Source organism: Rhinolophus ferrumequinum, chromosome 3, assembly GCF_004115265.2.
Source record: "Rhinolophus ferrumequinum isolate MPI-CBG mRhiFer1 chromosome 3, mRhiFer1_v1.p, whole genome shotgun sequence".
Taxonomy (NCBI): Eukaryota; Metazoa; Chordata; class Mammalia; order Chiroptera; family Rhinolophidae; genus Rhinolophus; species Rhinolophus ferrumequinum.
Genome location: NC_046286.1, coordinates 79,689,014 through 79,713,192, shown reverse-complemented (window position 1 = coordinate 79,713,192; position 24,179 = coordinate 79,689,014). Strand labels below are relative to the sequence as shown.

Here is a 24,179-nt window from a genome sequence, read left to right as displayed (position 1 = left end):
TTATATTTGTTCAGAGAACAAATTCACAGATGATGAATTGTCCGTGAAAATCTGCCCATTCACAATAAGTTTTATGGCTTTCCTAAACCATGGGTAAAATAAAGCATAAATCAAAGGGTTCATGGCTGAGTTATAATAAGCACACCAACAGCAAATCTCATAAATATAGGCAGGGGTTATGAAGCCCACAAAGGCATCAATCACTGAGTCGATGCTATAAGGTAACCACGAAATCATAAATGCTATCACCGTGATACCCAGGGTTTTAGCTGCTTTCCTCTCTCTCTTGGCCACTCTGGATTTATAACTGTTTGAGGATGATTCTGTTTTGCCACCAATAGTTTCAATCCTTTTAGCCTGTTTTCTAGCCACAAGAAAAATATTGCTGTAGAGAATGATCATCACAATAGTAGGTATAAAGAAGAGTAGGAAATCTATCAACACCCAGTCTTGATTTACAACAACTTGACAACCCCCTACACAGTTGAGGGCACTAGATAATTCCTCCAGCCCGTCGTCATAGGCACCTGTATAGAACACGGCCCCGCTATAGGCGAGGGGCAGGATCCAGGAAACGCCAATGCATATCCCTGACACAGACGCCGTGAACTTGATAGGATAGACCAGAGGGTCAGTAACAGCAATGTACCTGTCGATGGAGATGAAGCACAAATGGAAGAGAGACGAGTAACAGAATGCGGCATCGCAGCACGTGTGGAAAGTACAGAAGCTTCGCCCAAAGTACCAGCAGCTCTCCACCGACCTGACCATGCTGAAGGGCATCACGGTCACCCCCACCAGAAGTCAGCACAGGCCAGGGAGGCGATGAGGAGGTTGGTTGGAGAGTGCAGCTGCTTGAAGTGAAGGATTGAAGTCATCACCAGGAGGTTTCCAAACACGGCCAGCACAGCCCCAGAGGCAAACACGGTGTAGAGAATCAGGCTGGGTCCTGGCGAGTAGGGAGTTTTCACACAGGACCCGGTCACGTTCTCGTAGCAGAGCTGCGCAGATGCAGGGGGGGACGAGTTGCCTCTCATGATGCTCCTCTTTATATTTGAAGAATGCTGCCCTTCTTGATTATCGCAAGAAATTCTAATTCTCTGTACTCCTGGAGGAAAAACATAAATACACCACGATGGAGGAGGAAATTATCGGATATTACTAACTTTTTTTTTTAATTTTCCAATATTTATTATAAATCTCAAATGTGTTCTGTAACAAAATGCAATACAACAAAAGTTATATTGTACGAGATTACTGAGGGGGTTAATTTCAGCTAATGATCGCTTCCCTTAATTTGATAAAATTCCCTTTTAGTTAAATATATGTTTTCTTTTTTTACCTCCAGAATTTCTCTTTGCAACAGGCACTGATATGGGAAGTAATTATAAGGCTGAAGGATCACCTCCTGTTTATTTCTGTTGTCTGACCTGTGTTCCTGGCTAAAGCAAGCAGAGCTTCCACATAAATAAATGCCATTAACGGGAAAATCCCCAGATGGAATCCCTATAGTGCAAGGTGTGAATTTAGAAGATTATTTTCAATAGTGATTATTAAGAAAGTTGTTCTACAAAACAACTCTTTACATTAAATTGGGTTAGCTGTTATGTTTCTCGAGCCAAAGATTTCTTTGTTCTTAGACTTGAATCTTTCCTCTATTCTCAATCCTGACATAGTCACCTTATTGGGTTTTTGTTAGGGAAACAATAGCGTGCAAGCAGTGAGAGTCAGTGCTTAGCTTTTTCTTTCCCGTTAAGAATCATTTTTACATCTGCAGTAGTTACCAACAAACAGAAAAGATAACATACATTGAGGACATCTTGAGATTGATGAAATACATTACAACAAAGCCTTACAAACCAAAATGATACGTAAACACACTAGCATTTTTAAGGTTCTGGTAGAAAAGAGATCAGTTCTCCTCTGAAGACATTTTCACTGGAAGAATATTTGCAAGTTCTCTTCCTGAATGTGAGAAATGGGAATCATCAAACCATCTGACTACATGTTTGTTTGTGGTTCCAGGTGCCAGACATCCTGGTCCCAATGCTAAAAGAAGTCAAAAGGAACAATGAGCAGAAAGTTGTAACATGGGGACACATTCCTTGGCAATTTCGCATGCCTGGAATGTTGGAACACTGCAGAGCAAGGAAAAGCCTTATTCAGCCTTGCCAAAGAAGGGTTCAGGACTCTTGTCAGTACAGAGTTGTGACCTTATAGAGCTTTGTGAACTTGCTTTTCAAGTTATAAAATGCCATGGGTATTGGTATTAATCCATCTGGCTATCTGATTCCAAATCAAGAAAATTAATACTCTTAATCCAATAATCTCTTAGATTCCTCCTAATATTTACTGAGAGTCTGATTTTGTAAAGTAATGTCAATTGTTTATATAGGCAGAGGCCTAGGCTAGGCTCTGTCAGCTTCAGCACTATGGACATTTGAGTTCACATAACTCTTTGATGTGGGATCTGTCCTGTACACTGAAGGGCTTTTAGCAGCATCCTGCTGCTAGATGCCAGTAGATGCCAATACAGTTCCCCCCAACTGTGAAAACCAAAAGTATCTCTAGACATTGACAAATGTCCTCTGGAGGGCGAATGTCTCAATGACCTGCTCTATTGAGAGCCATTATTCTAGGATAAAAAAGTATCACATGATACCTGCCACTTTTGGTAAAGAAATTAGTTTGTATCTTCCTCCATTATTCTGAGATTTATTCACTAGTTAATTCATCCCTTTAATACACATTTATTGAGTGCCAGGAGCTGGGTGCAAAGTAAGGAACTAAACAGATATGATCCCTATCCTCATGAAGTTTACAGCCTTGGAGGGGATGAGGGAGGGAAACCTTTAACAAGTAAACAGAGAAATGGTTATGTGAATACAAATTGTGAAAAGTATTATAAAGGTGAAAGGCAATAGTTTGTGATAGTGAAATAAGCACCTAGACAAGAAGGTATAGACCAAAGAGTTCTAAAAATCAGGGTAAGCCAAAAATGATGCTTCAATATTTTTAAATTATAATATGAGATAGACCAGGAAAAAGAAATGAAAATGGAGCGAATGGAATAGCTTGGGTTTTCAGACCATTGTTAGCAGGTAGAAACAATGCATGTGGAATATTATGCCAGCAAAAAAGAGAGAAAGACAGAGATGAAAGCCTAGTTGTGGTATGAACGTGGGAGTAGGGTGGGAGGCATGGAGTTTCTTCCAGGAAGAACCTGGACCAACCGAAGATCTCCAGAAATTAGTTTATAACACAAAAAGCTAGATATCTTCCAATTTTCTACCAGCTCTTAGCTAGTAAAAGTTAATATTTGGCAATATCTGTTGGTTTCCTAAACTTTTTAACCAAGTTTATTATTTCTGAAACCCAAGTTTTCTAGGAACCACAGTCTTGGCTCATTAGTAGCAAAGGTGGTATTTTCCCAGGTAAGCCTTTTATGCCCCTCAAAGCAAACCTGCTCATTACAAATGTTTGAGATAGCGTAGTCTCTTCTAATGGAGGCAGATGTCCAAAAATCAACTATATAGAGAAAGCAATGCCAGGTGTCTACTGTGAGAAGAAAAGGATTGTCTTGCATTTTTCTATTTTTCCTGCTATGCCAAAAAACTTATTAGCAGATTCTACGTAATTTTGCACTGTTTGTCTTATGTTAGTCTATGAAAACAAACTAGCCCTGAGCAGATATGGTAATGTAAATTGGAGGCTCCTCCTCAGGCCTCTAGAATTCTTTCACATATATGACTCTTCCTATCTTGCTCATAAGACCATGTTGAGTAACTGCATTTGCATCAGAGAAAGATCAAGATTAGGCAGTGATCATGTGTTTCAGGGGGTTTTGATTCTAGCACTGAGGGCAAAACTTGGAGGCAAACTGGTTGTCTTGCATCATGGAAGTTTTCACTCTCCAAGGCTTTGAACTTCTCTAAGACATTTCTAAATAAAATAAATAAACCATTAAATAAGCCATCTCCCAAATGGCTGCGAGTGTGAGACAGTCCTCATTATGACAGAGGTGGGGGAAAGATGTGTTAATGATCTCTGTGGTCTTTCCAGTGCCCAAACTCAGAAGTTTGTTAATGAGAGGGAGGGTGAGAAACGTTTTGTACTCTTGTCTCTTTTGATTAGAGCTAGAGGTAACCAAACACAAAACAGGATCAAAGTGTTAAAATGTAAATGAACAGCGGTTGTACTGGTAACATACAATCAATGTATTAATTACATATCTAATTAGAGTTTCAGCATTTCTTCAAGTGAGTGTATAACTGAGTCAATGATCAACTTGATTCTTACATAATCCATTTGTGTTTAATAACTATTTATAGAAATATATGTTAATCACTTATGGAACACTTTGAGTGGCATGGGAAACAATACAATGTTATATTATCTCCAGTCACAACCTCCAAATGAGGATTCCTTCGTCATCCCTTCATGAGCTCTCAGGCAGAGCTCATAGTTTCCAGTTACTCTGAGTGTTGAAGATTTTCATTCTGGTCTACTCTGGAATAGAACTACAATCTATATCCAATTGACTCTCCTTGCCCTACCGTGTCCAGAGCTAGAAGGGTCTAAGCTTAAAAAGCCTGGTTGTAGGGAAGAGGCATGTCTGAATTTTTATTCCTTTTCTGCTCTATTTCACAGAGAGAAGGAAAGAGGAGAAGAAAAGGAGCAGCATAATTTGACACCAAATTTGGTCTCCTTGTGACCTTCACTTGGTGGTCATGACCTCTGTGTAGTGAGCCTTCCCATAGTGTCCCTGTCATGCAGAGCATATCTGGGTGCTTCAGACATCCCTGCAGGAGGCATTTCCATTCCCAAGGTCCTGATCTTGCAATCAATACTGGTGTGATATTTCCAACATCCTCCTCAAGCCCTGTGGGATGTGTCACAGAACTTTGTGCACCCTGAACTGGGACACCTGCCAGAAGGGCCAAGCCTGACTGGCTCCCACAGTCTAGCAGCCCACAGGAAACTCCTGCGTCTTTGCCACTGGAAGCAGTGACAGTAGGGGCTTCTCTCCCTGCCAGCCCAATTCTCCTCCCAGCCATCTCTCTCCTAGTTACTTGCCTCTGCTCAACATAAACACAGGGCAGGTCAGTGAGATTATTAAATACGCAGATCTAAAGAGGGAATGAAGCTTGAAGCATGTTCCCAATACATTGTCCAATGGTGTGGTTGTCTAGACAAAGAGACTCCAGAAGTAAAAGCCTGTAAGGTTTCCACTCATAGACAGACTCTAAAGAGAAGCTAAAAGAGGTGATCTGGAGTGGCTCATGCACATCGGGTAACTGGACACTGGGCAGGCTGTCCCAAAATGAGTCACACACGTACTCCTGACAGAGCCTATGTTTGCGTTCCTGCGACGTGCAGGGCACTGTCCATCAGGCCGATGGCATTACCAGCCCGAATGAGAAAATTTTCTCTCATTATTAATATTCTCCTTATTCTGTTCCTGCTCTACTGTGGAGGTGGGTGAGGTTACAAGCAGAAAAGGAAGTGGAAGGAAGAGTGTAAAAGCAGGATTATACTCTTCCCCACACTAACTCCCCAAATCCTAGAGCAGGATATCACTGATTGGGGTAGGAAAGATAAGATTCCTAAAATGGATGTAATTTTAAAATTTTAGCCTGAATTAGAAATAACGTCATGGGCTTATAAATGTTGGGGATTGGATGGAAAGCAATAAGATCTGCCCAGAGAATTATTATAGTTGGGAAAGGGAGTGTCAATAGAGCAAATTTCCCTGTGCTAGCAGCTACCATGGGAAACCATTCATGTGTGTGATGCACCAAGCTCAGACTGTCCCAAATACAGAGATATATTCAATAAGCCAGATTTCCTTACCAGACAAGAGGGGAGGATGAATCTAATGACTACAGCTCCACTTCTGCATGCTTTTCTTAAATAATTTGAAGAATACTCCCCACGATCTTATACATTTTCAGAGATCTCTTTTCTTTCTTAGAAAGTAAATAATAATTAATGAAACATATTTAGTAATTCAGGATATATTCTTAAATTTTCCATATTTCAGCTTTCAAGATCAGAAATGAATTTATTGGTGATGAACTGCTCTTCAAAATGTAACCTCTTGATTTCTAGGTCAATATTCAGAGTTGATGTTTCAAAACACTAAAAAACCATATGGCAAGAGGTGGGAATGACCAGTCAGAATGCAGGCTAGTTTGAGAGGCAGAGCAGGCCCTGGAGATGCCCTCCTTCTCCTTGTATTGATCTTTGACTTGCTGGAGAAGGCCCAGCTCACCTCAGTGCTTTTCCCTTCTCTCTATGAGTTTGTCCTATCAATTCCAGGCTGTATTGCTTGCTCCTCAAGGCTTCAAATAGTTAGTCAATGTGTTCAAATGAATTTTATAATTGTTCTCAGTGAAAAGTATGGCTGATACAAACTATTTCATCATGGCCAAAATCAGATATCTCCCCTGTGTACTACAATTTTGTGAATTTGTTACAGTTTATTTTGTTATTTTGTCATAGTCTTGTCATCATGCCTTTCATAATTTTCTATTTTTTATTTTGATTTCTCCCTTGTCCCATGGGCTTTTGTGTTGGAGATCTTTTCGGCATCCTCAGATTCTCCGTCTCACATTTGACTTCTTATGCTTCTTATGCTGATTAAGCCAGTACTAAGGCCACCAAATCCATTAGTGCCTTGTAGTTCCACCCTCTGAGACCAATTCTCAGAGACCCTAGCATCTCCCACCACTTCCATACTCAAGTGATTTAAAAATTTACTTTCTCAAAAGCTATTGAAGTGGTCAAAAAAAGACAATGTTTTAAGTGATTAATGAGATGTTTTAAGTGATAAACTTTCTGTGATATGAATTTTGACCTGTGGGAATAGTCACCAGGAGCAGCCAGCACATAGGTAATATTTTTGTACAGTCTGTCAATAAACTTCTATTTAACCAGTGTTTGAGTTCTTGGTAGCTTGAGAAGTAGAGACCAATATTTTTAAGATCTAGAATGTCCATTTTTAAAAACAGTTTATACTTCTCTACTGAAGTTTTCAAACTTGATTGTTATTTCCTTGTTTATGGTCAGCATAATTGAATTCAAAACTGTTAAAGGTATTCAGCTTAGTTATTTTAAAGCATTACAGAAATTTCCCGTTTTTTGAAAAACTTGTCTGTTGTTTCTGTTGGGTTTCACACTATTGTTGTCTCCTTTTTGGGGGTAATTTTTTTATTGAATTTGAGACATTTTATGTAAAAAATTGAGGTAACAATTTGAGAAGTGAGATAATATTATCTTTCTCCAGAGAAAATTTACATTTGCTTCTGGCATTTTCCTAGGAGAATTAGCAATCTCGGATTATCCTAATCTCTATAATAGGAATTGAGAAAATTTGAAGCAGCAGTTTACCTGTATATGTTTAGGGAATATTAGTTCTCAAGGTTTTAATCACGAATATTGGCGGTAGATACGTGACCTGGGCTCGTCTTCCTTGTTAGGATCTAAAATCTAATAGTTTCCAACTAACCCTACAAGGTTGTCAAGAGTTCTGGTTAGTTTTTCATCCTCTCTAATGTTTCTTCTGGAATTGGTTATCTGCGGAAAAATAATTGCCCTACCTGTTAGATTCACCTCTCTGAATTTCCTTTTTTCCTATTTCTTGGAGAGTTCTTGACCTCATTTAAATCTCTCTGATATTTTAAAGGTTAAAAAAAATTTAGCCTAAATTTTTAAGAATTGGTGAAATGTTGGCATATCCCAGTAATTGTGACGTGAAAATGATCCATTAAATTGGGGAGAAATGGTACCTCCATATCAGTAGCATAACTTTTATGCTTTTATTTTCTTGGTAAGTTAAATATCTTTAAGAATTTGATAGAAACATATTTACTAAAAAATGGTTCACATAAAGATGATTTTATTAGTTTCCCCAAATCTATGAACTTCTCTGCTTTGTCAGTTGTTCGTTATTATCGTTTTCCAGGCCTTCCTTTCAAGTTCACTTTTCTGTCATTTTCAAAGGTTTCCTGGTTACCTGTTCCCTGTGAAAGTCCTGTATTTCCTGTCTTTCTTTGGACTTGGTTAACTTTGCCTTCATTTTGAGAAGCTTGTTTTTGGGGTCAATTCTTTCCGGAGCTCATAGTGATCGCTGACCCTTATATATCAGCCATTTCAGACTGAGGACCTGGCTCCTAGTTTATATTTTGGGGGTATTTTTCAAATGTGGGAATAACTGTGACCAGATGGTGTAATTTCCACAGTAGTGATGGTCCTTGTATGTGATTGCTTTCTCATTCCATGAGGGTTATTGTTTTACCTACCTGTCATGAAGGAAGTCGATTTTCTGTCTTTTTTTTTTCTTCTGTAAACACTATCCAAAGTTTGTAGATTATTGATGACAAAAATTAAAATGTATTGTAAGTTATGGGAAAAGGATGGATTTTTAAAGAAGTGGTAATGTGGCACATAGCTTTCTGGAAAAATATGTTAAGCATCTTGCCTCATACTATTGATAAACTCAAACATAATTTTTCCAGATGTTAAAAAACTCAAAGAAATATTGCTTTTATAAATTTTCATTGGAGGGATCATGACTGAAAACCATATAGATTCATGTTCTCGATTTAATTTTTTAAATTTAAAAGAAAACCTGGCCAGGCCTAAAAAAAAAAGTCAAGTTTGGAAAACTATGGGCAGCATACAAGATGAAGAGAGGGTTAATACATTTAAAAATATAAAGGCCTTTTATACAGCAGTGAGACACAGACAAACACCCCACTGGACAAATCAACAGGCAATTTCACACAGAAAAAATAGAAATGGCTAATTAAAATGCCAGATGTAAAAATAATCAAAAAATTTTAATGAAAGTGTGATGGAGTTTCATATACCAAGTTAGCAAATATTAGAAGGAGGGATCAGTAATCCCCATTGTTAATGAAAGCGTAGGAAACTGAGCACACCTGTGAGAGAATTGATCACGCTCTCAGGCATCTCCAGAAAACATGATAGAGTTTCCAGTTTCTGAGGGGAATTAAAAACTTTATAAAAAATTTAAAACATGCATCTCACTTGACTCTATAGTTCCATTTCTGGCAAGTAACCTTGAGAAAAGAGCCAGGAAAGGAAGCAAACATATCAAGAACACTCATTGTATAACTCTTAATTATTACTGGAAAAAAACCTACATTAATAAGGGATAAATTAAATGAATTATGCTCCTCCGATGTAATGGAATATTATAAAGCCTTTAAAAATTGCTAACAAGTTCTGTATAAATAGACATGGAAAGAAAACCACAATATCTATTTTAAAAGAGTATAAAATAGTGTATGTTATATGGGCATTATATACGTACATACTTCTATATGCTTTTACAAAGTCTAACTTTATGTATAATGGACAGTGAGTGATGTGGGAGTGGATTTAGTTTGGTATTTATCTGTATCGTTTGAATATTTCTGAATAAATTAACATATAAAAACTGTTATTATAATTTTGAAGTTAGGTTTGCTTGTTTTAATTTACTAAAAATATATTCTGAATATATATATATATACACATATATACATCCCTAGTATAATTTTTTTCTTACCTAATGCAACTAAATTGTAACTGCTTTGGTATAATTTAGGATCTACATCTTTTGAAAAATTTTATTAAAAACTTAGCTAATATACAATGTTATAAGTTTCAGGGGTACACCATAGTTATTCAATATTTATATACCTAAAGAAGTGATCTCCATGATAAGTACAGCAACCATCTGACACTATACCAGGCTATAACCATATTATTGACTATATTCCACATGCTGTACATTACATTCCCATGACTTCTTTGTTTTATACCTGGAAATTTGGACCTCTTATTTCCCTTCATCTCTCCCCCACACTTTTTAAAATTTTTCGATTACAGTTGACATTCAGAATTATTTTATATTAATTTCAGGTGTATAGCATAATGGTTAGACATTTACATAATTTAAGAAGTGATCCCCCTGACTAGTCTATTGCCCATCTAGCACTACATATAGTTATTACCATATTATTGGCTATATTCTTTGTGCTTTACTTTACATCTCCATGACTATTTTGTAACTACAGTTTGTACTTATTAATCCTTTCACCTTTTTCACCCTGCCCCCAACCCCTTCCCATCTGTCATCACAACAAATCTAGTACCCATCTGACACCATATATAATTATTAAAATATTATGACTATATTTCTTATGCTATACCCTACATCCCCATGACTACTTTGTAACAACCGATTTGTACTCCTTACTCCCTTCCCCTTTATTCACCCATGCCCCCAACCCCCCTGGCATCTGGCAACCATCAAAATGTTCTCTGTGTCTAAGAGTTTGTTTCTGTTTTGTTTGTTAGTTTTGTGCTTAGATTCCACATATAAGTGAAATCATATTGCTTCTGTCGTTGTCTGACATACTCCACTCTGCACAATACACTCCAGGTTCATTCATGTCACCACAGATGGCAGGAACCCATCCCCTTCCATGATCGAGCAATATTTAATTGTATATATGTACCACAGCCTCTTTATCCATTCTTCCACCAACAGACACCCAGGCTGCCTCCACATCTTGGCCATTGTAAAAAATGCCGCAGTGAATTTATGGATGCACACGTCCCCTAGAAATAGAGTTTTGGTTTCTTCAGATAAATACCCAGAAGTGGAATTACTGCGTCCTTCATTGTCTCTTTTTTGTTTTAAAGTCTATTTTGCCTGTTATACAAGTAAGCATTGCTACCTCAGGTCTTTTGTTTGATTGTTTCCATTTTCATGAGATATCTTTTTCCATCTCTTTACTTTCTCTGTGTGTGTCCTTCAATCTGAAGTGAGTCTCTTGTAGGCAACATATGTAAAGGCCTTGTTTCTTATCCATTCACCACCCTCTGTCTTTTGATTGGAGAATTTAATCCATTTACGTTAAAAGTAATTGTTGATAGATATGGAGCAATTGCCATTTTATTATTCATAATTTTGATTTCCCCACTATACCTCCCCTCACCCGTCTTAAAGAAGTCCCTCTAAGATTCCTTGTAATATTGGTTTGGTAGGGATGAACTCCTTTAGCTTTTTCTTACCTGGGAAGCTCTTTATCTTTCCTTTGATTTTAAGTGATAGCTTTGCTGGGTAGAGTACCCTTGTTGTAGGTCCTTGCTTTTCATCACTTCAAACATTTTGTGCCAGTTCCTTCTGGCCTGCAAAGTTTCTGTTGAGAAATCAGCTGAACCTCTTATGGAAGCTTTCTTGTAAGTTACTATTTGCCATTCTCTTGCTGCTTTGAAAATTCTCTCTTTGTCTTTAGTCTTTGCAATTCTAATAATATGTCTAGGTGAGGGCCTGTTTGGGTTCATCCTGTTTGGGACTCTCTGCACTTCCTGGACTTGTATGTCTATTTCCTTTGCCAAGTTAGGAAAGTTTTTAGTCATTATTTCTTCAATAGTTTCTCAATCTCTTGCATTTTCTCTTTTTCTTTTGGTACCACTATGATGCAAATGTTGTTATTCTTAATGTTGTCCCAGAGAGCTCTTAAACTCTCCTTACATTTTTGGATATGTTTTTCTTTTTGCTGTTCTGATTGAGTGTTTTCTGCTACCTTGTCTTCCAAACTACTGATTTGATCCTTTGCTTCCTCTCGTCTGCTGATGATTCCTTCTAGTGCATTCTTCCTTTCAGTTACTGTATTCTTCACTTCACTTGGTTCTTTTTTATGGTTTCTATGTCTGTCTTATGCTTGCTATTTTTTTGTTGAAGCTCTCACTAAGTTCCTTAGGCATCCTAATTACCACTGTTTTGAACTCTATCTCTGGTAAGTTACTTAACTCCATTTCATTTAGTTCTTCTTCTGGATTTTTCTCCTGTTGTTTTATTTGAGATATATCTTTCTTTCCTCATTTTGGCTGCCTATCTGTTTCTTTCTATGTGTTAGGGAGGTCTTCTATGTCTCCCAGACTTGGCCAGGTGACCTTATGTAGTAAGTGTCCTGTGGGGCCCAGTGGCACAGTCTCCACGCTCTGGGTGCTCCAGAGTATCCCTTGTGTGGGATTTGTGTGCCCTCCTGTTATAGTTAAGCCTTGATCTCTATTGGCATATCAGTGGGTGGGATTGACCCTCAGGCTGATTGGCTATGGGGTTTGGCCATTTCCACAGGTTACAGGCTGCTGTGCTGGGGTCTTACCCCATTGAGTAGGAATCACCCCAGTGGACTCTGGTGCCTTTTGAGACCACCCTTTGTGTGTGCCGCTTGTGGGGCTAATTAGGAGGTGTTCTGCTAAGGTCTGAAGCCAACCTCCAAGTTTATTGGTATTGGGGCCTCTTTGGAGGGTCTCTGGTGCAGGCCCTCGTCACTCACTGTCTGTGACTGTTTGGGAAATACCTGGTAGGAGCTACAAAGTGATCTCTGGTTGTTCGCGCCTGTGCTAAACCTCGAGGTGTGCAGGAGAGACCGTGCTACGACCTGAGGACATCAGCCACAAGTATCAGGCCTGGGGTAGCTCCAAAAAAGCCTGGTGGGAACCTCTGCTGCCACCTGTTGGCTCTCTTAAGGTTCAGCTGCTGATAGAGTCTCATGTGGTATGCAATTTGTGTGAGGCAGGGCCTCTGAGAGTCACTATAGTGGGAAGAGTTGTGGTCACTAGTTTAACATAGTTTCTCATTTGGTGCCAGTGCTGAGCTTAGAGCTACTCAGCAAAAGTCTCAGAGCACATCAAGGCCAGTCACTTTCCCTTGGGGCCCGGAGACTCCAATATTTTGCCCAGAAAGAGTGCAATCGGCGCAGGGCTGGCTGCGCTGGGAAAATGAGCCTCTGGCATTGGGGGAGTTGAATAGGGCAGGATCCCAATAGGTCAGCAGGGCAGAGCCCCAGAGCTCATCAGACCAATCAGATTCAGATTTGGCCTTGTGGGGGCGTGCTCAACACAAGAAAGATGGCTTCCGCCTACCTGGTGAAGGGAGGAAGACCTCACACGGGGAAAACGCTTATTGTCCTTCAGTTCTCTACGGAACCCACATATCTCACTTTTCCCCACCGTATGTAACCGACACCTCCCAAGTTACTATCCCTCTACTGGAGCCTAAGGTAAGTGCTTGTGAGTGAGTGAGTCTGTACGTGGGTTTCCCACAGCCTTCCATCCCACCTGATGGCTGGAATCCCCACTGTTTTTCACAGCCAGGTGTTGTGAGGGCTCCTGGTCCTGGAACTAGTACACCGGGCTTGGGAGCCTGGTGTGGGGGTTTCGGGTCCCTCAGTCCTCTGGTGGGAACCTCTGCAGCCAAGATCTCCCTCCTGATTCTCAACTGCCACAGAAAGGTTTGGGGTCCATTCAGCATCTCTGCCCCTCCTACCAATCTTGACATGGCTTCTTTATATTTTAATTATGGGGCTAGACTTCAGAGAGTTCTCCAGGTTGATTGTTCTATAATTTAGTTGTAATTTTAATGTGTTCATGGAAGGAGGCATACAACAGTGTTTATCTAGTCTGCCATCTTGTACCATTTTAGGAACTGCATCTTAAAGTGATTAAAATATCTTGGAAATGACATCTTAACATTATTAAAGTACTTGCAATATTGTTTTGCTGCATGTCTTTAAGATCTTCCATCTCTTCCTTGACTGAATATTAATCATGTGCTGCTTCATAGCCTCTTATGAATACATTCAGCCTAATTCCACTTTACATCCCTTCCACGTTGATATCACACCCTTGAGTTCCATTCCCACATATAGGTATTTCTTAGTTTCTGTTACTATAGATTGGCAAAGTCATGCCCTATTCTAGTCTTGTGTTGTATGTCCTCATGGGTCACATTTTGTACCTCATCCTGTGGGGCTGCTGGGACCTGAGTCTGATTATAGGTCTATAGGCAAGGGGCATTAGGGGTGGTCTGAGGAGGGCCAGTGATCCATTGTAAGGCAACTACCTCAGGTGAGATGATTATAGCTTCTTCAGGCAAGGGGAACTGACCTCCTCAGGCAGCCGTGAGAAAGCTTCCTCTACTGGCTGAAAAGGCTTGACAGAATTTACGGGTTGGAGGTAGCCAGTTTCATAGGGGCCTGCCAATCTGTCACCATCCTAATTTTTAGCATCCCTTTCCTTCCCAATCAATGCCAGAATTTGAGCAAAAGATGCCATGGGAGTATGAGAATTCAATTTGCATTTTAATTTAGCCACCTACAGAATTGGGCTTGGTGTATGGTTTTCAGAAACTCAGTCCTATGGCTATAGAAAATATGGGTTCCATTCTTTCAGAGTATTCATTGAAGCTTTCAGGTCCCTTGTACGGAACTTGAACTCGTAATTTATAGCCTCTCTAGCTCATTATTTTCTTCTCCTGTATTCTCCCGAGCAGTTAATAAAAACAAACCAACTAATTATACTTGTCATTTTAACTAAAATGTTGTATAAGGCAGCAAGTGCATGTCACCCAGAGCCTTTTCTTCCGTAGGCGCTTGCTTACAGGTATCTACAGATAATGTGAGTAAATGTTTTAGCACTGTAGGCTATGGGCTACCAGTTTCTTTGCTACCACTGGAAACAGGGTCTTTACGCCTTCAAATGCCTCACAACACATTTAAAACTAATAGGACAAGAATCATCGACCTAAACATAAACACTGAAATTCTAAAAATTCTGAAAGAAGCACAGAAGAAAATAGTTGTGACATCATTTTAGGCAAAGGTTTCTTAGACAAGAAACAAAAGCATTAACTATAAAAATTTATAGGTAGTTTTTTATCAAAACTAAAACCTTCTACTCTTTAAAAAACACTCTCAAGAAAATGAAAAGTCCAATATTCATAACATATATTTCTAAACGACTTGTACCCAGTCAGTCAACTCAAAAATAATAAAATTTGAAATCTATTAAAAAATGGTCAAAAATGTTAATGGACAGTTAACCAAAGTGGACACGTTAGAGGCCAATACTAACATAGACAAATTCCCAACATCACCATTCATAAAAATTTAAAACAAGAGATACTATTACATAGCATCTAATATGGTTAAAATAAAAAGAAATGGCAATGACAAGAATTGAAAAGAACTTGGAGCAATGAGAACATTCATAGATTGCTGGTGGGAGTACAAAAGGTTCAATTACTTTAGAAGACGGTTTATAGTTACTTGTATAGTTAAACATACGCTTCCCATATGATCTAGCAATTCGTCTCCCAGGCGTTCACTGAAAGATATAACACATGTCTTTGCAAAGAATTGTGTATGGATGTTCATACCAATACTATTAACAACCCCAGACTGAACATAAGTTCAAATGTCAATCAACAGACACATGGATACAATAATTGTGGTATATTAATACAGTGGCATTCTGTTTAGCAATAACAAGGCATGAACTGATAATATACCTAATAAATGGATACAGACATTGAGCTGAGAGAAAGCAGCTGGTCACAGAAGAGCTCATAGTATATGATGCTATTTACCTGTCATTGTTATACCAGGAAAACTAATCAGTAGTGATGGAATGGAAACCAGTGATTGCCTAGGGCAGGAGGAGGGAGCTGTGGGGGTAGATTGACTATTAAAAGGGCACAAGGAAAATGGCTGAGGTGTTGGAAATATTCTATATCTTGGTTTTGGAGGTGATGGCGTGGGTGGATACATTTATCATGTCATCAACTTGCACACTTTAAAAGTGTGAAATTTTCGAATACAAAGTATACCTCAATATCAAAAGGCTGATTCTAAAAATGACCAGAAGTCATGCATCAGGAAAATGTTTTTCAAAGCCTCAGCTGAGATCTTTTCTCGAGCTTGAAGACAAAAAGCTTAATTTGTCAGAGGTAACATACAGAGTCATAATATTGGAATCTCCACTTTCCAGATGTTAAACATTTTGTTTTTTTAATATCTTCCACAGAGTTCCTATTAAAAAACAAACACAGAAAAGAACAAACAAAAACACCTTAGCAGGAACTACGTTTTATTTGTACATACAGTTTGTTTATATCTCCTTGAGAAAAATACCTTGTACTCTGCTCTCCCACTTTTCCAAATCAGAATTATTCAAGCTAAACCTGAAGCATTCCAGTGTTTAATATATAATTCTGCGTTTAATTTCTTTAGCACAAACAAATACTGGAAGAGATGAAGAGTTTTACTGAAAGAGCTTTAGTGACAAACATAAATCATCAATAAATTGTTCTTACAAAAATAAAAATGCAATCTCAATAATAACTAAAAATAAACAGTTTGGCTTTCAAATTCTGGACAAAGGTTTTCAAAGACAAGCACTATTTCCATTTCCTTTTCTATTTCATGAAAAGGACAAATGTCATCAAGGGAGTAGAAGTGTGGAAACTTATTTTTAACATAAATATAATCATTACTAAAGTTTCTTTCTTTCCACACATTGCACTATGGGGATTCAATCTTAAGGGCTTTGGGTATTTGCAATTATTTAGCTACTTTCTTGAGGGGCAGAGTGTTTTGAGTGTTATTCTAGCTCTGATAAATTAAGAAAAGAACGCTAATAAAATGTGGCATTCGTATATGCATTATAACAGCTCTTGGAAGACTAACATTTCTCAGGTAAGAAATACTAGGCAATGCAAAGAAAGATTTTTACAATTTAAATAAACAGAATTTTATGTAATGATAAAATTAACTGCTTACTCAGTTCAAAGTAAATTATTTTGAGATGAAGATATGAGTCAGGTTCTAAACATGAAAATAAGGATTTGTACTTACAGAGAAATAGGGACAAAATGTGCTGGCAATTGCTGACATATTTTACACACTTTTTTTTAAAGGACTTTGAAAATGATATATTTGGAATGACACGTTTTGCCGTAGAGGATGATAGCTTTTCCAGGTATCAAAACAGAGAATCATGGGCAGTGATTTGCCGGCTCCTGTAGCTACACAGCTCTGCTACGAGAACGTGAATGGATCCTGTGTCAAAACTTCCTACTCTCCAGGCCCCCGCCTGATTCTGTACACAGTGTTTGGCTTTGGATCTTTGCTGACTGTATTTGGAAACTTCTTGGTGATGATTTCAGTTCTTCATTTCAAGCAGCTGCACTCTCCGGGCAATCTTCTCATTGCCTCCCTGGCCTGTGCTGATTTCTTGGTGGGAGTCACTGTGATGCCCTTCAGTGCAGTGAGGTCTGTGGAGAGCTGCTGGTACTTTGGGGAGAGTTACTGTAAATTTCACTCTTGTTTCGATGGGTCGTTCTGTTATGCTTCTATCTACCACTTGTGTTTTATTTCTCTCGATAGATATATTGCAATCACTGACCCTCTGGTCTACCCAACCAGGTTCACTGCATCTGTTTCTGGCATTTGTATTGCCTTTTCCTGGCTCCTTTCCATTATTTATTCTTTTTCCCTTTTTGGCACAGGAGCAAATGAAGTTGGGCTGGAGGAACTAGTAAGTGCTCTCACCTGTGTGGGAGGATGTCAAGTTGCAGTGAATCAAAGTTGGGTATTGGTAAATTTTCTATTATTTTTCATACCCACGCTTGTGATGATGATTGTTTACTCCAAGATTTTCCTCATTGCTAAACACCAGGCCAGAAAAATTGAAAGTATGAGCAATAAAACTGTGAGATCATCAGATAGTTACAAAGACAGAGTGGCCAAGAGGGAGAGAAAAGCCGCAAAAACACTGGGCATCGCAGTGATAACATTTCTGATTTCATGGTCGCCATACTTGATTGGTACAATAATTGATGCCTTCCTAGGTTTCATCACACCCACCTATATTTATGAAATATTAGTTTGGATTGCTTACTATAACTCAGCTATGAACCCCTTGATCTATGCTGTATTTTATCCTTGGTTTCGAAAAGCCATCAAACTAATCATCACTGGTCAAATCTTAAGAGAGAATTCCTCAACAATAAGTTTATTTTCTGAGTAGGTTCTGTATTTTGATTGTGAGGATTGAAAATAGATTGTGAGTGAACTCACAATGGGGAGAAAAATATTGATCATAAATGTGCAAGATCTTCTTAGGTAAAATCATAGAATTCTGCTTCAATTTTGACCCAAACATGTAAATTCAAGTTCAATGTTCTTTGGTAAATATAACATTAAAATCTAATTGTAATGGAAACAGCACAGCCTTATAGCCAAAAATGACTGAATTGCAGTATTCTGACATCTAATACTGTGATCTTGGGTTGCTCAGTTCTCTCTGATTTTCACTACACTTCTCTGTTTAATAACCCCTCCCTTGTAGTATTCTTGAAAAATGTAAAATAAATAATAAATAAATAAAATTTTAATTGTAATCATAATCCTGCCTTTTATTACCTTATATTTGTTCAATCCCTGGCTATATCTTTTCTCACTTCATATGTAATATATTTTCTATTAAAATGTAAATGCAACTAAGAGATATTTAGAGAGTTGGTGGCTCCTTGCTCAGAGAGGGCAAAGTACTGAGTCTACACTGTCTGATGTTCAGCTTTGCAAAACCAAAAATGTGATTTCAGAGTAAAATCAGTCAAGACATAGAGCATTAACTATAATATCAACTCAGTTATTTACAATGAGAGAGGTTACTTGTGTCATAAGTAATAACATTCATTTATTCAGGGAGCTTCTTACAGGTGAGTAAGTCTGCTCATAAAATTACATTTGAGTTCAGAAATCGTACCAGTTAACATATGTTTAAAGCAAGGGTTTTAATCTTGCCATTTGTTATTTTACTTTATTTTGAAATCAATTTATTCTTTATCACTTAAATCGCACATTGTTTCAAAATTATTTACAGGGGCTTCAAGGATGTAGAAAAGCATAATTTTAAAATATGTTCAAAAAAAGAAAGAAAACTGAAATGAAGGAAATAAAATAAAGCCAAGTCAGAGGCCTGAAAATGTAGTGTTTCCTTATAACCCATAAACTTGTTCCAAAGCAAAAAAGGAAACTGAATTAGTTGTACAATTCACAGTGGATAAACCAAGTCAGTTATTTCAGGGAGTTTTCTTGGTAGTGAAAGTGAAGGGTGCTGTATGTTTTATGAACAATGTAAATAAATTATGTGATACTATTCTACCTTTTGTTTAGTCGCAATAAGACATCAAGATTTTACAATCATATTATCATGTTTTGGGGCAGGAGTGAATATATATATAAAAAATTCTTGCTGTACTATTTCTTTAATTTCTAACTGATGTAATAAAGCACTATCTAGTAGCACATCATTTCTAACTATTATCACACAAATACTTTGAATGGGTAAGCCTCTTCTAAGAATGCCTTATTTCTGATTATACTGTTCTTAGGAGAAACTCTTGTCTTTATTTCATTTCACAGATGATGGAAGTCACCCTAGACTGCTTATTGTCCTTTTACCCACAATCCTTCAGTTCGGACATTGAATATCATCAATTTATTTATTTATTGCTTCTTGTGGTTTCACTATAGTAACTCTTTCTAATCTTGTTCTGCAAGCTACCGAATAATCATACTGTCTCATTGTAAAGATAAAGAAGCTAAAATGAAAGTGGTAAAGAAATCTGATGAATGTGATAAAGCTTCTGGATTCAAATAAGTATTTCTAACATCTAGTTTATTACATTTACTCTTATCTTTCCTTTTTTTAAAATAGCCTTTCTAATATATTAGACAAATCATCTAATTTTATCACTTCCTTTCGAAGATCAATATAATATTCTGTCTATTTTTATGAGTATTCGAAAACTTTCATTATAAAAGACACAAGCTACTGTCATCATTATTCTCTTCTGTGAACCACTCTGGTTGTGTGGGGACCAATCTATTGGCCTTTGCTACAAAGAACATTTATTCAGTGCTTATGGTATGCAATACATGAGTTCTGGAACCAAAGGATATAACAATAAAAACAATTTGAACCTGATAAATATCTATCTGTGTCAATGGGACACTCATTCTGTGCATGGAATTGTCTTAACTGCATTAAGTCACTTCATCTTCACAACAACCTTATGAGCAAGGGAATATTATTACTTCTATTTTAGAATGAGGAACCTGAGGCATTAAGAAGTGAGTCACATGCTCCCGGTGGCATACTTTGTTTAACAATAGAACCAATATGGGCAGCCAGGGGCCAGAGAGTAAGTGAAGTAACCAGTAACTTATTCCTCCTCTTACAAAAGAGAATGTGGCCCACCCTCCATACTCAACTGCTTGAGAACAATTTGGAATACATGTTTTTATATACATTTCTGCAAATTAAAAAAAATAAGCATCATATAGGAAAGTTCATCATAAACAAAGTTCTTTGGGGAGATGGAGACATTGGAGGGAGTAATTAATTTGCTGTGATATAAAATTTTAATGTACGGTTTTCCACTCATCACATCTTTTCATTATTGAAATCGTATTTTATTGTATGAAATTTTGTTCTCCTGAGGCTATATCTTCATTACTAAGGCAGAGTTGGTCTTAACATTTAGCAAAATCATGAGCTTATTGTTTTATAGTATTTATTTATTTGGTTCCTTTGTGCCTTTTCTCCACACAAATCACTTCATCTCATCTAAGCATTGTTGAGAGATTAGAAATTTCATCTAGCTTTATCCTAAGGATTTTATTAGTTCTTTATTATAGATTACAGTATAATTATGTTTACAAATTTTATGCACCCTTAATAGCTCAGATATTTAACAGGACTTAAAGCTTCCCTTTATATTTTTTCCATGTGTAAAGATTAAAACAATGGAGACGATAGATGGATTTCTGTGCATCCTTTCTTAGGGACCACTATGTTCATTGTGTCTGTGACATTACTTTCTGCTTTCTAATGATTTGCTGTCATATTTGTTTTCCCCCAAAACTGTGTTATTCAGGAAAATGTCCCTTCTTTCCATTTTTATAGTGCCAGCAGAAACCTTCCATTATACTTGGAAATAAAGAATAATCAATATTATTTACTGAACAAATAGGTGTATATTTTGTTTAATTTTGGAAATATTTTAATAAGTTTATATAAAATGTGCAATGTCATATTAAGAAAATATGAATCTGCATGAATCATTTTTTATGCATCAAAGTTGTTATCATTATCAATGTTGCAGACACCGCATGTGTTGATTTGTGGTGTATGTGTGTGACCATTCATGAAACTGAGTGTTCCGAATCGTTCTCTGGAAAGTGCCTCCCTCTCTAACTGTAGGACAGTGGTAGTTGAATTCAAGGGACAGAAAAATTCTCAAATAGAAAGTGTTATGTTTTTCCACATTACTACCTATTCATTAGACTGTGATGATGGACTCACAAAATATTCAAACTGAAAATTACCTTTAAAATAATCTAATTTAAGCCATCCTTTTTTAGATGCAAACTGCAGCTTAAGTAACCTGAGCAAGGTCAGATAACCAGAACCTCATGAATTCATGTAGTGGGCTGGCCACACTCCAGCGGTGTCCAGCTGTCCACAGGGCCTGGATCCATCCACCTTCGTCTTCTCCAATATCTGGTCACCGTGCAACCTCTCCTTTCTGAGGATTACTCATCTCTCCAACTCTCTTCCATTAGATCTGCCTTGCCTGCTTCTATGTATTCAAATATATATCCATATATATTTCTCCATTAGCTTTGAGAGACTTTATAGGACTTCAATTATAATTTTAGCTAGAATTAGAATAGAATTCTGGTTTTTAAAAAAATCCCTCTGACTTGTTGTGGTTATCACTTTGTCAGTGGTGTAAATGTCTAATCATTATGTTGTTTTGTACACCTGAAACTAATTAAAACACAAAAAAGGAAAAAGATCCCTGTAAACTTTCAAAGAATTTCTCCGTTGCCTCCTGAGACCTGCTATACTGCTAAGAAGTGTGATGCTAGCATGCTGGTTAGTCCTTTGGCTTGAACTACCTCCTCTGGCACCTGTCCTAGGAACTTTTGCAGATTGTCTTTTTATACTTGTCTGAATGTGTTGTCTGCATTTTTTTATTTCTCTTCTTTGCACATGGTAGATACTTTTAATTTGAAGACTTTAGACCTTTCTTTAACCCCAAAAAAACTTTCTGTGCAATTGTTTTGAATATTTTCTTCCTTTTACTCACTGATTGCTCTTTCTGGGACTTAGAATTTCTTTCAAGTTCTATTCACGAGAACAGTTTTTACCTGTCTGATAGCCATCTGTGGTGTGCATTTTGGGTTATATTTTTCTCTACTCTGATTTTTCAGTCAATTTAATCCCATCTGATTTTTTTTTCAGATATACTTTTGAAGTCATTTCAAAGGGACTTCAGATCAGGTAAGTAAAATTATGTGCTCAATTATCTTGAGAGGGCTGATCTTCAGATGGTATGTACCAATTCAACCATTCCAATTGGGAAAATGTTGAAATACTTAAATACTAGTTGGGAAATAGCTATTGTCTTAGCACCTACACAACGCCTTGTGACCCTACCCTGGCTCCATCTCCCCAGTCTCCAAAAGTTCCTCATGATCCAGCAACTGAAAGATCACCAGGTCCTCCTCTGTCTCTTAGAATAGCATCCATTCTGACTGGTCATTGCCCACATCTTGTCATATGGTTTTCCGAGCTCTGAAATATCAACCCTTAATATTGACCCAGAAATCAACTGGTCACATTTTGATGAGGAAATCATCACCAATAATGTATTTTTGATCATGAAACCTTAAATAAAGGAGATTTAAGAATCTCCTTTAAATAAAGGAGTATTTAAAATGACTAAATGAATGTTTAATTAGTTACTTCTAAGAAATGAAGGTGATCTCTCAAAATGAATGGTAGGATGGTGGGAAGTATTCTTCAAATTATTCAGGAAAAGCATGAAGAAATGGAACTCTAGTCATCAGATTTGTGCCTCCTAGGGTATCATTGGGACTCGTGGCCCACTGAATATGTCACAAGATTTGGAACAGTCTGCACTTGGTGCTTTGCAAACAGAAAATAGCTGCACTATTTTATGTACTAGTGCATGCAGACTTGCTCTAAGTCTCCATTCCCAATGTTTTAAAACACTGGGGGCAGATTGCATAGGCGTCCATGAAATTTTGGAGATTTAAAATCCCATGAAAAGTGCATTCTAATCCTAAATGAGATTTACAATCACATCCACTTTAGCACTTTTGTCTTTCCTATTCTAGTCAGGGCTACCTACTCCTAGGCCTCAGGTTCTGTAATGGGGAGGGAGATAAACCTGCTTTTATGGTGTGTTTTTTCCCCTCTCTCCTTTTCTTCTTGTAACCCCATCCACCCTGCACAGCAGAGCAGGAATGGAATACGGAGAATACTAATAATGAGAGAAAAGTTTTCTCATTCGGCCTGGTAATGCCATAGCTGACGGACAGTGCCCTGCATGCGGCAGGCACCCAAATGTAGGCTCTGTCATGAGGTACGTGTGTGACTCATTTTGGGACAGCCTGCCCAGTGTCCAGTTCCCGATGTGCATGAGCCACTCCAGATCACCTCTTTCAGCTTCTCTTTAGAGTCTGTCTGTGAGTGGAAACCTTACAGGCTTTTGGTTATGGAGTCTATTTGTCCACGCAACCACATATTGAACAGTGTGTTGGGAACATGATTCAAACTTCATTCCCTCTTTAGATTTGCTTATTTAATAATCTTGCTGACCTGCCCTGTGTTTATGTTGAGCAGAGGCAAGTAGACTAGGAGAGAGATGGCTGGGAGGAGAATTGGGCTGGCAGGGAGAGAAGCCCCTACTGTCACTGCTTCCAGTGGCAAAGATGCAGGAGTTTCACGTGGGCTACTAGACTGTGGGAGCCAGTCAGGCTTGGCCCTTCTGGCAGGTGTCCCAGTTCAGGGTGCACAAAGTTCTGTGACACATCCCACAGGGCTTGAGGAGGATGTTGGAAACAACAAAGCAATATTGATTGAAAGATCAGGAATTTAGGAATGGAAATGCCTCCTGCAGGGATGTCTGAAGCACCCAGATATGCTATGGGTGGGCCATGGGAGGGCTCCCAACACAGAGGTCATGTCCACCAAATAAAGGTCACAAGGAGACCAAATTTGCTATGAAATTATGCTGCTCCTTATCTTCTCTCTCCTTCTCACTGTGGAATAGAGCAGAAAAGGAATAAAAATTCAGACATGCCTCTTCCCTACAACTAGGCTTTTAAGCTTAGACCACACTAGCTCTGGACAGAGGGAGGGCAAGGATACTGAATTAGATATAGATTGCAGTTCTAATCCAGAGTAGACCAGAATGAAAATCTTTAACA

General features: G+C 38.0%; 2 protein-coding genes across 2 annotated transcripts; one reads left to right on the top strand and one right to left on the bottom strand.

Moving 5' to 3' along the window:
* On the bottom strand, positions 1-1,037 carry LOC117020539 (trace amine-associated receptor 6-like). The gene is given in 2 exon segments (XM_033103087.1): positions 1-800; positions 803-1,037. Coding segments are annotated over 2 exon segments (1,035 nt in total).
* Positions 1,038-16,863: 15,826 nt separating this feature from the next.
* LOC117020583 (trace amine-associated receptor 7a-like) lies at positions 16,864-17,895 on the top strand. The gene has a single exon (XM_033103171.1). It carries the CDS (start codon positions 16,864-16,866, stop codon positions 17,893-17,895), a length of 1,032 nt encoding a protein of 343 aa, XP_032959062.1.
* The last annotated feature ends 6,284 nt before the right edge of the window (positions 17,896-24,179 follow it).